Source organism: Bos javanicus, chromosome 3 (assembly GCF_032452875.1).
Source record: "Bos javanicus breed banteng chromosome 3, ARS-OSU_banteng_1.0, whole genome shotgun sequence".
Taxonomy (NCBI): Eukaryota; Metazoa; Chordata; class Mammalia; order Artiodactyla; family Bovidae; genus Bos; species Bos javanicus.
In genome coordinates, this window is record NC_083870.1 from 70,351,433 (window position 1) to 70,368,665 (window position 17,233).

At 38.5% G+C, this 17,233-nt stretch overlaps 1 protein-coding gene across 7 annotated transcripts in view; it reads left to right on the forward strand.

Moving 5' to 3' along the window:
• The window catches only part of ERICH3 (glutamate rich 3), a 120,594-nt gene that overhangs the window by 57,659 nt on the left and 45,702 nt on the right, over positions 1 to 17,233 (forward strand). For all 7 annotated transcript variants that reach the window (XM_061411570.1, XM_061411569.1, XM_061411573.1 and 4 more), the window contains 2 exons: positions 9,226 to 9,406; positions 15,965 to 16,151. In XM_061411570.1, the coding sequence (XP_061267554.1) occupies positions 9,226 to 9,406; positions 15,965 to 16,151 (368 nt within the window). The remainder of the gene's footprint in view (positions 1 to 9,225; positions 9,407 to 15,964; positions 16,152 to 17,233) is intronic.

Sequence of the window (17,233 nt, forward strand, 5' to 3'; positions counted from 1 at the left end):
TCTTTATGGTCCAACTCTCAGATCTGTACATGACTACTGGAAAAACCATAGCTTTGACTAGGCATATCTTTGTCGGCAAAGTCATATCTCTGCTCTTTAATATGCTGTCTGGATTTGTCGTAGCTTTGCTTCCAAGGAGCAAGCATCTTTTAATTTCATGGCTGCAGTCACTGTCTGCAGTGATTTTGGAGTCCAAGAAAATAAAATCTGTCACTGTTTCAACTTTTTTCCTATCTAGGAAAACCACAATCACAGAAAGATTATTTATATATATATGAATATATATATATTTATATTCCTTTTACTTTCACTCTTCAATGTCTTTAAAGCTTTAGACTTTAAATATGTTTATGTAGCATATGTGTGCTTTCTGTTTATTTCAACTGAGAATCTGTCCATTTAATTAGTGAGTTTAATTACTGATTTATTTTATTTTGCAGTATGTTTAGAATTATTTCTACCATCTTAGTTTATATTTTCTACTTACCATGATTTTCCTTTGATAGTAGTATCTTATGTTATTGCTGCCGCCTCCGTGAAGCTTCTCTCTCTTGCCTCGTGGCACTCTACTTTCATGGTTCTTTGCTCTCTCCTTTTACCTACTGTCGTGCTCCTCTACATCTCTTTCATCTTCACCCCTAAACCTGGACATCACCATAGGCTTAGACCTTGACACTTGTCTTTCTATTCAAAATTCAAGATGTGATCATCTTCTCACATGGCTTCAGTAGTTTTCTAGATGTCTCTGGGATTTGTCACTAGCTCTTAGGTCCTGGGTTTAAGAATGAAATTGGCACAGTGGGGTAAATCATGTATTTTCATTTAAATATTTGGATTTATTTTATATTTGATCTAGAAAAGACTCATTTAAGGAAAGGTGGCTCTCATGATTAATTTACACATTAAATTCATACTTTCATGACTACCATCCCAAAGAAAATGCTCTTAAAAGAAAGAGGTAAAAGAAAGAGCCAAAGAAATATGGCTTGTTGGCGGCCCATCACCTGTTCCTCTGTGCATATGTAGAACAGGATCCCTGGCTTCTTTGGTCTCTGTCTCTAGGCCATGATCCAGGAAGCCAAATGACATAGTGTAAATTTCACAGCCCAGCACATTGCTTCTGTACCCTGTTGCTTTATAATGTGAATATATAATACCTAGAGAGCTTATAATGCTTCTATGGAATCTCTGCGACTAGTTAGATTTTACTCTGAGTTTTACCTCACTGATCTGCAGATTTTTGTGTTTCCACTCAGGACTGCCTATCACTTATTCTACACAGCTGCCTACTGAAAAACGTGGATGTCCTATATAGTGTTTATAGATGTGGAAATAAAGGCTTTCAAATAAGAAATTGCATGCATTCTAAGTTGCTTCAGTTGTGTCCTACTCTTTGCAACCCCATGGACTGTAGTCTGCCAACCTCCTCTATCCATGGGATTCTCAAGGCAATAATAGTGGAGTTGGTTGCCATTTCCTACTCCAGGGGATCTTCCTACCCCAAAGATCGAACCCATATCTTCTACATTGCAGGCTGGTTCTTTACCACTCGAGCCACCAGGGAAGTCCAAATAAGAACCCACTTAAACAGTATGTTTATCAATTAAAAAATGAAACATAGTTTGCTTTAATTTCTTATATGTTTTATGAAAGAGAGGGCAAAGAGTTTCTCCAGGCTTGAACTAGTCTGGAGCTTTCTCCTATTTGCCTGAGTTCCCCTGTCTACCTTCCAGACTTCAGATAAGCCCTATGCAATTACAGATGCCTGAAACATGGATAGGAAGTTAGCAAACAAAATCAGGAAGCAGAGAGTTAAAGGCAGGAATGGGAGAGGAGTGTAAGCACAGTCCATCTCAGTAGTAGTAGATTCTATATAATGGTGTTAAAATTAAACTTTGTATACTGGCTTCCAGCTTTTTTCTTGCCTGCTTAAAATCTTTCACTAGCTTCTGCTTTCCTAATGAAAGTGAGGTGTAGTCTGCCTGCTTTAAAATGTCACATTATTGTTCACCTATGTTGCGACCTATAGATCAGGATACTTGCCTTTAAGTTTGTCACTTACAGTTCTCAAGAGAAAGGGAAATCCCTGTTTATTTTAGTCAGGCATCCATCTAGAATATTGTTTGACCACATATCTGGCACTGTGGCTCAGCAAAGTTGATAGATGAAATTAACCATCACACCAGGCCTTGTAGGGTCACCCAGGGAAGCACCAGGACTGTCAGGAGTGAGGGTGGGAGGAAAAGGTGGGAAAGAGCATCTGTTGTGGTTTCTGAGGAAGGATCAGGCAACGGGGGGTAAGCAGGCTTAGGACAGGATGGTATGAATGATTTTGGCAGGCTTCGGTGTTGGGCTGTCCTCAGTTGTCTGGTGCCTGGTAAGGGTAGCGGAATGTGGGCCCAGTTTGTTAGAGACTGGGGGAGGGTGGATATAGGCTCTCAGTTGTTTGGTTTATATGTGATAAATGTTCTCCTAGGCAAGTCATTTATTATGTCTATTGGTTTAGTCACAAAGTTGTGTCCAACTCTTGTGACCCCATGGACGGTAGCCTGCCATGCTCCTCTTTCCGTGGGATTTCCTAGGCAAGAATACTGGAGTGGGTCGCCATTTCCTTCTCTAGGGGATCTTCCTGACTCAGGTATTGAACCAGAGTCACTTGCATCTCCTGCATTGGGCAGGCGGATTCTTTACCAACTGAGCCACCAGGGAAGCCCATGTCTAGGAACTGGTTAGTCTTGGGTGAGCTATATCCCAGGGTCAGCAAGGACCCAGATGTCAAAACATCAGAATAAAGGGGCATGCTTAGTGTACTAGCATTTAAGGGCTTCTGATTTTGGCCCTTTTCCAGCTTTCTCTCTGCTCGTAGCCAAGCCAAGTTGAACTATTTTCTTTTTTTTTTTTTTTTTATTCTTCCAATTTTATTTTATTTTTAAACTTTACATAATTGTATTAGTTTTGCCAAATATCAAAATGAATCCGCCACAGGTATACATGTGTTCCCCATCCCGAACCCTCCTCCCTCCTCCCTCCCCATACCATCCCTCTGGGCCGTCCCAGTGCACCAGCCCCAAGCATCCAGCATCATGCATCGAACCTGAACTGGCAACTCGTTTCCTACATGATATTTTACATGTTTCATTGCCATTCTCCCACATCTTCCCACCCTCTCCCTCTCCCACAGAGTCCATAAGACTGTTCTATACATCAGTGTCTCTTTTGCTGTCTCGTACACAGGGTTATTGTTACCATCTTTCTAAATTCCATATATATGCGTTAGTATACTGTATTTATGTTTTTCCTTCTGGCTTACTTCACTCTGTATAATAGGCTCCAGTTTCATCCACCTCATTAGAACTGATTCAAATGTATTCTTTTTAATGGCTGAGTAATACTCCATTGTGTATATGTACCACAGCTTTCTTATCCATTCATCTGCTGATGGACATCTAGGTTGCTTCCACGTCTTGGCTATTATAAACAGTGCTGCGATGAACATTGGGGTACACGTGTCTCTTTCCCTTCTGGTTTCCTCAGTGTGTATGCCCAGCAGTGGGATTGCTGGATCATAAGGCAGTTCTATTTCCAGTTTTTTAAGAAATCTCCACACTGGTTGAACTATTTTCTATACCCTCAACTGGTTGGTCTTCTACTTCCCCATCTCAGGTATATACTTTTTAAAAATTAGTTTATGCCAGATATTCTATGAATTGACTGAGAATGCATAACAGATAAGAAGAATGTGTTTCCCTACCTATCTTTCCCTGATCTTCTCAAAGACTTTATGCTCTATACTGTATTTCTGTACACAGTAAAAGGATTCCATCTCTTCTTCCCTTCAAGAGGACTTTGTTACTTTTCCTATGTTCTTTAATATTTTCTGCTTAGCATAAATATTCATGTACCCTTATTCTTAATTCTACTCCCAGGTTATAAAGCTTGTTGAGAGCAGGTGTTTGATTTTATTTACATTTAGTCACATGTTTATTAGCAGTGTGTTCATAAATGGGTATTGCTTTATTATCCATGCAAAGAGTAAGTTTTAGTTATACTTTTTAGCTTAGGTAAATATTGTAGATGATAATTATGCCTTTCAGGTATAGATCCCTTTTCTCCAGTAACAAATAAAGCCTAACAAATATTAGCTTTGTGGGGAAATCACGCATTTCTTTTGTTTGACTTAATTTAAGTAATATTTTTAAAATTTAAAATAGTTTAAAAATTTCTCCTAGCCAGTGCATTACCTTGGTATTTTTACTCTTAGTTTTTCTCATCAGTAGACTAAGATTTGAGAATGAAAAAGGAAAAACATCGCATGATTTTAATATATTGTAATTCAACATATTTCATGGCAGGCTTGATTTATTTTAGGCAACATTTTCTTTTAAACAATGCTTTTGCTTAAAATTAGCACTGTAGTTTGGTAACTACATAACTAAAAAGAACTTAAAAACAGTATAAAAAAAGTCAATTCAACAATCAAAATATCTTTGCAGCTGGCATTGTGGAACAACACCCTAGAAGAAAGGAAGAACCAGAAATGCTTCTAGGAGTCAGGGCAGACCACTACTAAGAGGGTCCGATTTGGGGGCCTTCTCACCAAAATCAAAATCCAGCTGGATAATTTCTGGTCTTAACAGACTTAATGAATTCATTCTGTTGAGGGAGATGAGGAAGTAAAGGATACAGTGTCAGTTCAGCGTCCTCAAAATCTGGAGCTCAGATTCCTCCAGAAGTCCAGAAAGACCAAGGCATTTGGGGTTAGGTCAGGAATTTGCATGAGATATAGGTCATACAGTAATAAGAAAAACAGGCAGGGATAAAGTGCAAGGAAGATGCATGGTAAAAGCAAAGGAAGGAGAAGGAGAGAACAAGTTAAAGCCAGTGAGAAAGAGAAGGGAAAGAGCAGAACTAAATGAGGAGATTGAAGACAGGTTTCCATCACAACCAGCGGCTTCCTGAAACATTAGAGTATGAACATTGCAACACTCTTCTAGCTCAAGTCAGAATTTCCTCTCCTAAAGACTTGAATAGGGCTTCCCTGGTGGCTCAGTGGTAAAGAATTTGCCTGTCAGTGCAGGAGACATGGGTTCAATCCCTGGGTCGGGAAGATCCCCTGGAGAAAGAAATGGCAATCCACTCCAATATTCTTGCCTGGGACATCCCATGGACAGAGGAGCCAAGCGGGCTGCAGTCCGTGGGGTCGCAGAGTTGGGCTTGACTTAGTGACTGCGCAAGACCTGAATCAAGAGTCAACATGAAGACTGTCTGCCGCTCTTTATGGCCAGGCTTTTTATCAATATCCAGGCTTAATCAACAAAGGTGGTGTCTTGTTTAACAGGACACCATGAATCACTTTTAATGCTTTAGTACCTATTGAATTCCTATAAATGTAGAAAGCTTCTGATTTTGGGTGGGGTCAGCCTGCTTTTGTCTCAGCAAAGGTCAGAATGTGGAATCTCTAATTGTTCTATGGCTGTGTCCAGTCAGATCAATGTTTATTAGGCTTTTACTAGGTGTCAGTGGGCTTCCCTAGTAGTTCAGCTGGTAAAGAATCTGCCTGCAATGCAGGAGACCCCAGCTTGGCTCCCGGGTAGGGAAGATCCCCTGGAGAAGGGATAGGCTACTCACTCCAGCATTCCTAGGCTTCCCTGGTGGCTCAGATGGTAAAGAATCCACCTGCAATGTGGGAGACCTGGGTTGGATACCTAGGTTGGGCAGATGCCCTGGGGGAGGGCATGGCGACCCCTCCAGTATATTTGCCTGGAGAATCCCCATGGATAGAGGAGCCTGGTGGGCTACAGTCCATGGGGTTGCAAAGAGTCGGACATGACTGAGCAACTAAGCACAGCACAGCACAGCTGTCAGCACTGACAAGACATAGGGGGTGGGGCATAAAGATCGGTAAGATACTGTCCTTATCTACTGAGAGAGAGGAATACAAGGAAACAGGTCAATGCCATGTGACTCATACAGTTATATAGGCCTTGAGATTAAAAGCATGTTGGTCATGTGTGGACCATTACAATTAATTCAGTTGCTGTACCTTTAGATGTAATACAAGAAATTGCAATAGTTGAAAGATAGTAGGAGTTAGAGACTATAAGACTTTTTTTTTTTACTGTCTGAGGAATAGTGAACCTTATCCCATGGATATTGGGGATCATTGGAAGACTTTAAGCAGGAGAGTCACATGATCTATTTAGTGACAGTAGATCACTCTGATGGAGAAGGCAATGGCATCCCACTCCAGTACTCTTGCCTGGAAAATCCCATGGGCGGAGGAGCCTGGTATGCTGCAGTCCATGGGGTCGCGAAGAGTCGGACACAACTGACCGACTTCACTTTCATTTTTCACTCTCATGCATTGGAGAAGGAAATGGCAACCCACTCCAGTGTTTTTGCCTGGAGAATCCCAGGGATGGGGGAGCCTGGTGGGCTGCCGTCTGTGGGGTCAAACAGAGTCGGACATGACTGAAGCAACTTAGCAGCAGTAACAGCAGCAGCAGATCACTCTGATATCCAGGAGGAGGGAGAATTTGAAGGACAATAGGATAAAAGTGTGGGGGTCAATTAGTAAGGTAATCATACATCCAGATTTCCTGGAACAGCTCAAATTTATGCTCTTTTTTTTCTAGCATTCTAACTGCAAGTTAATTACAGTGGTCCAGGTACGATATGATGTTCAGAGTTCATCAGGGCTTGTCTTATAGATAGAGAGGAGGGGCTGCCCAACACATCAACAAAAACAGGAACTTTGACACTTATTCAGTCTTTAAAATCTACCTGTTATGTATACCTGGGCAGGGATAAAGAGATGCCAGTGAAAATTTAATATATCCACTGAATGCTAAGTATTACAAATATATAGTAGCTGACTGGTTCACTACTCAATAGGCTTGCTTTTTGTCAGTTCGGATTATACTTGCTTGAGAAATCTGAAAAGAAATGAGAAGCAAAGTCATAAGCAACTGGTCAAGGAAGTAGGAGAGATAATCCTTAGATGTACAGAAGCTTGAGACTTGCTCCTGTTCTTGAAATGCAACTGAATTTTCATGGAAGCTTCTGATACTTGCTTGAGGACCACAGAAAGGGCCATGAAACCTTGTTAAAGTTTCATCAGTCTGAGTTCATTATAACCTGGGAAGACTGTAAGTTTAGAGGCAGTTTAGTCAACTGCAAGAAACAATCGTTCATTTCTTAGTGGATGTATTTAATCATGAGCTGTCACTTAGGCCTCCTATTAGAACACAGAAGGTGTTACTTGGTGGCAATGATTGGGGAATCTTTTAAAAAGGAATGAAGCAACCAGACCCAAGAGAAAAGAGATGTTGCTATCAGAAATATACTTTAGCAGAAAAAATATGAATATGAGTAAATGAAAAGGGTGAAGAGCTTTCCTTGATTTTATTTTTAAACATTCTTCCATCCAGGTTTTCCTTTTGCACTGATGAGGCGGGCCCTTCCTCCACTCTAATCCCACTATTACCTCGTATTTATGTAGTGCTTATCTCCTAGAAGCTCTCAGGACTACCTGTGAATCCATGCCACTTCAGAAAGTATTGCTTAACGAAGTGCGATGTTCTTATTTAATCCTCCATATCATTAAATGCTCTAGTGGGAGCTTGGAGCTGGATTTGCCTTAGGCTGGTGATTGTGGGTTGGGCTGCACACGTGCGTGTCACAGCTCCATAGTCGCTCAGGCAAGAGGAAACATGGGATGACTTTGCAACTAGGAGCTGGGCCTGCCATCATACCTATGCTTTCAACTGTGATGCAGAGTGAAGTTTCTAGTCTGCAGAGAATTATCCAGTTTGCTGATTTGCTGTCATGGCTCCCGAAGTCCCTGAAATAGTTCCCTGGATTATCTCTCTCTATTTGGGAGCTCTGTCCACAGGCAAGACAGTGCACTCAAATTTTAAATCTCAGACTGTCATTTGCAGAATTTCATCAAATTTACCTCCTCTGGTTTTTGTTTCAAAGAAATAAAAGTGAATGAAAAAAAAGAAAGAATACTCCAAGGTAGAAGGAAATGGATTTAGAGATAGAAGTATTATAGAAGTTCCTTCAGAATTTTTTTTTTTTTTTAGCTTTGTCATTCTCAATAAAATGCATGTTTCCAAGGCATCTGTAAGTCAATGAAATCAAACTCAGATCATTGCCTTGGATTCACTGAAAGCTGGTCTCTTCACATTTTTAATTTAGCTAAAAATTGACTTTTAGAAAAGTGAAGTAGATTAAAAGTAATGCCTTGTATCTGTATAGTTCTAGCAGCCTACAATATTCTTACTGGGACCTCTTGAAGTCTTTCAAGGAGCCATTCTATTTCACTGCCTCTTCTTCCTCTTCCTTTTCTTACTTCCCTTTCCCTGTCTTCCTCTTAGAGGTTAGGCAAACAGTGTGCTTATTCACTACTATGAAAAAATACTTCAGAATATAAACCAGGAGGTAAGGCTTTGGATATTTAATCTCACATTTGAGTTTATTGTTTATTTTATACATAATTTAAATTGGTCAGTGCCATAGAATATCAGATAGGCTTATGAGGTGATATTTTTTGGTTGGATGTATTGTTTGCTATTTAAGGCTAATATTGATAGTGTTGGTTTTTCATTGAACTGAATGGCTCCTATTAAACTGGATAATCCCAAATATCTGACATATATTATTCCTGATCCTCAGGGTGACTGCAGGAATAATCAAATGTATGTCTCTCCCTCTCACATAGAATAAACACAGGGAAGGATGTCTTGTCAGTGCACAAACATAAAAAGATAACACTCAATTATAAAAACAATTGCTAAATCACAGTGAACGTCAATTTGGATTAGAAGAAAATTATGTCACCAATATTATTTAATTAATTTGATTTAAATTTTTATTTGGGAACCAGCTAAAAGAACCAAGAGTAGTTTTCCTCTTCACATCATTGATGTTTTTGTTGCATGAAAAAAAGACACATACGTGAGCTAAAAGGTGACAAACTTTGTCCAGATGCCCAGAATTTACATTAAAAATACAAAGCCAAAGTGTATGTATGTTATAATTGTTAAGAGTATTCATTTTGTAATGGGGTTGACTTTTTGTGCACTGTATATGTTGACATGTTATAAAGGTTTTTTTTGCTAGGTACCTAAAAATAGCCTTTTGTATTCTTTGTATTACAATGTCTTCACATTCTGATTAGAAGGAGATTAGTTAATAAGTCCCCCTTTTTGTTTATTCTAGGATTCAAGAAGGATTCATAAAACACCACTACATAGTAATGCAGCTATTACAATGATCTATTTGGGGAAAAGTGTGCACCTAGCTTATGATCACTCAGATTTCCGGGATGAAATAAAAGTTTATCAACAGCACTGTGGTGGAGAAAACCTGTGTGTCTACACAGGCAAGCTACTTGAAAAAGGTACACATAAAATGTGAATTTTTTTAATTGCTTGCAGTTGATGCTATAGATAAGCTATTGTTGATATAATATCAAAATGACTTCAATCACTGTATAAAATTATGCATATCCAGGGACTTATAAACCAGCTGCCTAAAAGTAAATCCAGATTTACTGCTCCATGATTGAAACTGAAGCAGCAATTACTCTTGCAGATTGTGGAAGAAAGAATTTGGAGTGATTTAACCCAGTAACAGATTAATCTTGAGATATAGATATATGATCATTAAAATGTTGCACGAATAACTGTCCCCCAAATTACAAGTTAACTATTTGGCTTGCCATAGTGAATTATATCATACATTATCCTAAGAGAAAAATATTAGATTGGCAATTTGTTCTTTAGAAGTATGCTGAGATAAATCACAAATCCAGTAACATTCAGGATGGACCACACCTAAATAATGCAGTACAAAATTTGGCTAAATGCTTTTATTACATTTTCATTTCCCTTTGATTATAAATCCATGTTTGTTAGCATAAGATAATTTTTATATCCAATATCAGTTCAGTTCAGTTCAGTCACTCAGTCGTGTCCGACTCTTTGCCACCCCATGAATTGCAGCACGCCAGGCCTCCCTGTCCATCAACAACTCTCGGAGGTCCCTCAAATTCATGTCCATCACGTCGGTGATGCCATCCAGCCATCTCATCCTCTATCATCCCCTTCTCCTTCTCCCCCCATTCCCTCCCAGCATCAGAGTCTTTTCCAATGAGTCAACTCTTTGCATGAGGTGGCCAAAGTACTGGAGTTTCAGCTTTAGCATCATTCCTTCCAAAGAAATCCCAGGGCTGATCTCCTTCAGAATGGACTGGTTGGATCTCCTTGCAGTCCAAGGGACTCTCAAGAGTCTTCTCCAACACCACAGTTTGAAAGCATCAATTCTTTGGCGCTCAGCTTTCTTCACAGTCCAACTCTCACATCCATACATGACCACTGGAAAAACCATAGTCTTGACTAGATGGACCTTTGTTGGCAAAGTAATGTCTCTGCTTTTGAATATGCTCTCTAGGTTGGTCATAACTTTCCTTCCAAGGAGTAAGCGTCTTTTAATTTCATGGCTGCATAGGATTTCACATATTATACCAAAGTGTTTTTTGGTCAATATTTAGTTCTGTAGAACTGCAATTAAAAGGAAGTGTTTTTATAGGACTGTATTTGTTATTTCCTTGCTTAAGAAACTCTTTAGAAAGTGATAGAGTTTTTACTGATTAAAAGAAATATTTATATTTGGGTAATCTAGATATAGACTTAGAGATTGAAAGGAGGAGTTGGAAGTAAGCATGGTGTTTTTATTTTTGACTTTCTGATTTCCCTCATCAATCAAAAACAGTGACTATTAACTTAAAAAAGTTCTAGAACTTAAAAAAAACTATACATATTTAGGGATAAAATATTGAAAACTTTCCAACATAAGAAAGGATAAACATTTGAATGTTGGTTTTAACTTAGAGGAAAATATTATATATTATAATTAATTATATACATATCAAATTATATAATGAACTATATAGTTTTATAATGAAAAAAATTTTTCTTTATAAAAGTGTAAAAAATGTCTTTTAAAAAATAACGCTAGAAATTATTTTTCCCATTTTGTGTACTTGCCAGAAATAGAATTTACTTTGTTTTATTTTGTCATAGCATTTGAGTATTTGTTCCTTTTATTGTGTAGATGAGAAAAAGGAGAGGCCTCAGAGGTACCGACCTCCCCGAGGTCACACTCCCAGCTCTGACCGGGGTTGAGAGCTGATTCCAGCCCTCCCCGCCGCTATGTGCAGGGCCCTTGTTTAGTATTAAATACTATCTGGCCCCAGTTAGCTATTCTCAGTAGCAAAGGGTTTCAAATATTTTTATAATATGAGGGCTATGAAACCCCTAATGATAAATGATTGCACTTATTTTTTGAAAGTGTCATTTTCAACTATTAATTTAGAATTTCTAAAATTAGCTATAGCCTCAAATTGGAATTAACATAATGAAAATTTTCCTGGGTCTTGGATCATGCTTTATTCAACAGAATTCATATCGAATGGCTTTTTGACTTTGGAAAATGTACATACAATTGAAAAAAGAACAAGACGGCTGAAGGATTTTCTGGGAGATGATATACACTGTGTGATAAGATTGCAAAAGGCTACTGGAGAGTGTTACTCAGCTGACTGTTATTTTGCGTGCATATTGATCCTAGGACTGACTTTATGTTATGTCATTGGACAATCTTAAGTAATAGGATGGAATGGGGACTTAAATAATTGAATCCTGTCCACACAATAATTTTATCTCAGCTTGCCCTTGATTGCTAGGAAAGTTCAAACCTGAAAAAGTTGGGTGGCTTCAAGTTGACTTGTAGTTCAGCAATCTTAGCAATTTAACTGGACTGAAAAGAATCTGCCCATCTGCCCTTTTACAAATCAAAGCTGTGTGTGATTCAGTGAAATGTGAATAGGTTTTTAGATTTGTGCTTTAAGAAAAAGGGCCTTTAGCATTATGCTTGGAGCAGTAAACTCATTAAAAATGTGGCATTTGTTAATTTGTCTTGCTTTTGGATGAGTATAACAATACAATTAATTATTTAGGAACATAGCAAGTGCATCTTTCATTATCATAGTGATTCATGATGTCTTGCAGTTTGATTTTAGACATCAGGCCATAGATTGATTGTGTATTATGTACACCTGTGAAGTCACAGAATATTTTTGCTACTTGTAAAGAGTACAGTTCTTCACAGCAGTTTTATTTACCATTCATCCTTTCAAATAAGGCAGAAGTTGGCCTCCTGGGTTCATGTAGATATCAAGAACAAAGTACCTTTTTTCTGGCTCTCTTATAATCCCTTTCTGCCCCATTTTCTTGTATTTCCATAACCTGATCCTGTTGTAACTATTTGTGCATCGCTCACTACATCTTCACAAGCGCAGGAGCTGCTTCTCTGGTCCTCCTGCCTCCTCCTCCCATCCCCACCACACACTGTTATCTGATCTTTTCCTGTGCTCTTTTCTTTGTAACAGGACAAAGAATTTTAAAATCAAAACTGTATTTTAAATTCAAATCTTACCCATCTTTTAAGATTCAGATTAAGGTTGTGAAGTTTTCTCAGCTGACTTCTATTCTGTTTTATCCCTCTCTCTTGATTGGTCATGGTTCTTTGTACCTAAAACTGAAGTATCTTATTGTACCTTGACTTATGTTAACTGTTTTTTTTTTTTCTTGCTATTATATATTGATTTTTTTTAAAAAATTTAAAAATAGGTGTAGCTTGCATTCCATAAAGTTCATCCACTGTTAAGTGGACAATTCACTGATATTTAGGAATTTTATAGGGCTGTGCAGTCATTATCTCTGTTTTCCTTTGTGCCCACGCTTTGACAATGAATCCTCACTCTCATAGGCAGCCCCAGGGTAGCACTGATCTGCTTTTAGTTTCTACAGGTCTGCTTTCTCTGGACCTTTTGTAAATGAAATCATACAATAGGTAGGATTTTGTATCTTGCTTCTTTCAGTTAGCATATGGAGTTTTAAAACTTATTGTATATAATTTTTAAAAATTTAATTAATTTATTTTTTGTTGTTGTTTAGTTACTAAGTTGTGTCTGACTCTTTGCAACCCCATAGACTGTAGCCCACCAGGCTCCTCTGTCCATGGGATTTCCCAGCAAGAATACTGGAGTGGGTTGCCATTTCCTTCTCCAGGGGATCTTCCTGACCCAGGGATCAAACCTATGTCTCTTTGATTGGCTGGTGGATTCTTTACCATTGAGACACCTGGGAAGCTGGAGGATAATTGCTTTACAATATTGTGTTGGTTTCTGCCATACATCGACATGAATCAGCCATAGGTATAGTATTTTTGAGAGTCATCCATTGTAGCATTTATCAATAGTTGCTCTCTTCTCATAGCACTGAATATATTCTATTTTGTGGATCTACCACATTTTATTCATTTACCCAATTGGTGGACATTTGTATTGTTTCCCTGGTGGGCTTCCCTGGTGGCTCAGAAAGTAAAGAGTCTGCCTGCAATGCAGGAGACCTGGGTTCGATCCCTGGGTTGGGAAGATCCTCTGGAGAAGGAAATGGCAACACATTCCAGTATTCTTGCCTGGAAAATACCATGGGTTGGCTACAGTCCATGGGGTCAGAAAGAGATATGACTGAGTGAGTTCACTTCACTTGCACTTTTCCCAGTTTGGGACTATTATAAATCATGCTGCAATGATTTACAAAGACAAGATTTCTGTGTAAACATCAGTTACCATTTCTCTTGAGCTACATCCTAGGAGTGGGTTTGTTGGCTTTCACTTCCTGAGAATGGGTCACACCCTCTCCAGTTTCTTTTTGAGGTTTTTTTTTTTGCTGTTGTTGAAAACTTGACATTTTAGATCATGTATTACAGCAGCTGTGGATTCTGAATTCCACTTTCCCTCTGGAAAGTTATTCTTGGTTTTGTTGTTGTTTAGTAGCTTATCTAGAACAAATCTGAAGTTCATGCCCTCTTTCATTGGTATATAGCTATTAATGTCTCTGCTCTGATTATTTTTAATTTTGTTTATATTTTTTAGGCTAATCTCTTAGGCTTGTCTCTGTATTTTCATAGTTTAGTGATCATCCAATGATTTGTCAGAGTAAACACTTTGAGCCAATATACCCTCTGTCTTCTGCCAATGAATCTCTCTGTAGGTTTATTAGTTTCCTGGGGCTGACATAGAAAATGCTCCTAAATTTGGTGGCTTAAAACAATAGAAATTTATCATCTTGTGGTTCTGGAGGCCAGAAGTCTAAAATTAAGGTCTTAGCAGGGTCATGCTCCCTCTAAAAGCTTAAGGGGAGAATCTTTCCTTGCCTCTTCCAACATCTGGTGATCCTTAGCAAAATCCTTTGTGTTTTATGGCATGCAGCTCCATCACTTCAACCTGTGCTTCTATCCTCACGTGTCATTCTTCTCTGCGTATCTGTGTGTGTGTATCCTCTTCTCTTCTTATAAGGACATCAGTCATTGGATTTAGGACAAAACAAATTCTGGATAATCTCATCTTGAGCCTTCCCTGATTATATCTACAAAGACCCTATCTCAGAATAAGGTCACATTCTGAAGTTCTGAGTATTCATGAATTTTTGGAGGGCAATATTCAACCCACTATAGTGGGTTCAGGAGTACATTCAAAGTTCAGACAGTTTTCAGGTATGTTTCAACTTTTATTTTCCACCAGGCTCTCATATTTCCTTTGTACACAGGTGCAAGCTCCCAGTAGGACAGGGATGTGTAAATAGATTGGGCCTACTTCAATCCATGCTGCTTCCAGTTAGCTGGGGATGTGTGGAAAGCTTATTGAATGTGTCTGTGACTGCCTTATTGCCTGTATCTCCCTGTTAAATTTCTGGCTAGTCTGCTGACCTGTTGCTTCCTCTAATTAGAACTACAATCTCATGGTTAGAAGAACCTCTGACCTTCCCTGTTAATTTGCTTCTGAGATTGTAGATTATTACTCATAATGCCACTGACCAAAGTTTTTTAGTTTTTTTTTTTCCAAATCAAGTCATCCTCCACTGACCGTGAAACTGCAGTTTACTTATGGCATGTTCTTCCCTGCTAGAGGGCTTCCAGGTAGTTCTAATGGTAAAGAATCTACCTGCCAATGGAGGAGACACAAGAAATGTGGGTTTGATCCCTGGGTTGGGAAAATCCCCTGGAGGAGGAAATGGCATCCCACTCTGGTATTCTTACCTGGAGAATTGGGTTTTGGAATGTCTAGGGTGAGACTTCTTCAAAGAGCACTATAGAGACATGGAACGATTAAAACCTGTTAATTACAAGTAGTGGTTCTTAATTTATTGGTGAGACTTTTGGGTGGGTAGGGGATCAAGAAAGGATCTCAAATCTAGGTAGAACTGAGAATGGACTAAGGATAGAATGATTCTGCTTCATCCATATATGTATCAGGATGTTTTGAGTCACCACTAAAAAATAAATTTATTTAAAAACACTACTGAATTAAAAGATAGTCATATAGAAGCATCACTGAGCTCATAGTCGCCTTTCATTATGTGCTTTATTGGTAGATAGCATAGCAACATAGAGGTGTGGAGTCCAGAGAGATGTTTGGATTCAAACACTGACTCTCCTACTGTATGATCTTGGCTAAATTACTGAATCCATCTAAACTTAAATTTCTGCATTATAGAAACTGATGATGGTAATATCTACACTTCATATGGTTGTCTAGAAATAATACATCCAAAGTAATCAAGCGTAATGTCTGGCCATATTAAGTGTTCATATAATTTTAGGTTTTATTATTTTATTACAAGTCAAAGAGTTTTATAATACCTTGGAGTATTTGTTAGACTATATATATGTAATAGAATGTGTTTTTGTGATTAAAAATTGTCCTCAGGTAAAAAAAAAAAAAGGAGATCTAGAAAATAATATTGTACTTATCTACCAGAAAAATGTGATTTAGAACACGCTAGTTCAAGGTCAGTTGCTTTCACTAATGTATTTCCTTTTTAAATTCCAGAGACCTTTCAGTTTATTTCCAAAAGGCACCAAGGTTTCCCGTTCAGCCTCACCTTTTTCCTGAATGGGATACAGGTGAACAGGTTAAGCTCCTGCTGTGAATATAAGCATCGAAAAGGTTCCAGACTTGGAGGCAAACGAGGCTACTTCGGGTTTGTGTGTGTCGAGAGATCATCGCCTTGTTACAAGTATGGAAACAAATGTCCTTTGGGAGAGGGCAGGTTTTGCTACATGCTCCTTTGTATGCTTTTACTGATGTATTTCTCAGCACAATTTGTTAAGAATCATATTAATGTAGATGAGCCTAAAATATCTAGGGTTAAGGTTGTTTATCACAATCCTGTGTGTTGTATTTAAAATTATAAGATGAAAAGTAGATTTTCAGTTGTGTTATATAGTGGGGATAAAAGCTGGTGGTGTTTCAAATTCTATTTCTTTTCTGCCCCTTCCTTTCCTCATGATGCTTAAGTTCTGTTTCTAAAGGGAAAGAGGGAGGCTTTTTTCCCACCTCATTCCTTGTAGTAATTGATTTTGGGTTGAGCTCCAGAGCATGTGTCAAGTATCCAGCTTATACAATTGGATATTATAGGTTATGTGTATTAGAGTTATGCCTGCATTATTGTGTAGCCCAAAGATCATTTTCATGCCACTAGTTTCAATCTCAGGCGTAAAAAAATACATGTAAACAGGTCAGTTCTGACTACTATTTATCCGTTTTCATATTGGACATTCTATTTGAGATCAGTACATTTTCTTGTAGGCTTTGTTTAACTTTCTCCTGAAAGTACTCATGGAAAATTAATTGATTCTGTGCCAAGATAGAACATGGGAGTAAGCCAATCAAAGAATCTGACCCATGGAGCGTCTTCTGATTGGGGAAGTGCAAGTAATATACCAATAAATCAATGCCAATATACCAATAGTACACCAACCAATTAATGTATGTTATTCAGTCATCCAGTCATGTCTGACTCTCTGTAACACCATGGACTGCAGCATGCCAGGACTCTGTCCCTCACCATCTCCTGGAGTTTGCCCAAGTCCATGTCCATTGCATTGGTGATGCCATCCAGTCATCTCATCCTCTGATGCCCACTTCTCCTTCTGCCCTCAATCTTTCCCTGAATCAGGACTTTTCCAATGAGTCAGCTGTTTGTATCAGGTGACCAAAATAGTGGAACTTCAGCTTCAGCATCCGTCCTTTCAAGGACTGATTTCAAGAATATTCAAGGTTCATTTCCTTTAAGATCAACTGGTTTGATCTCCTTGC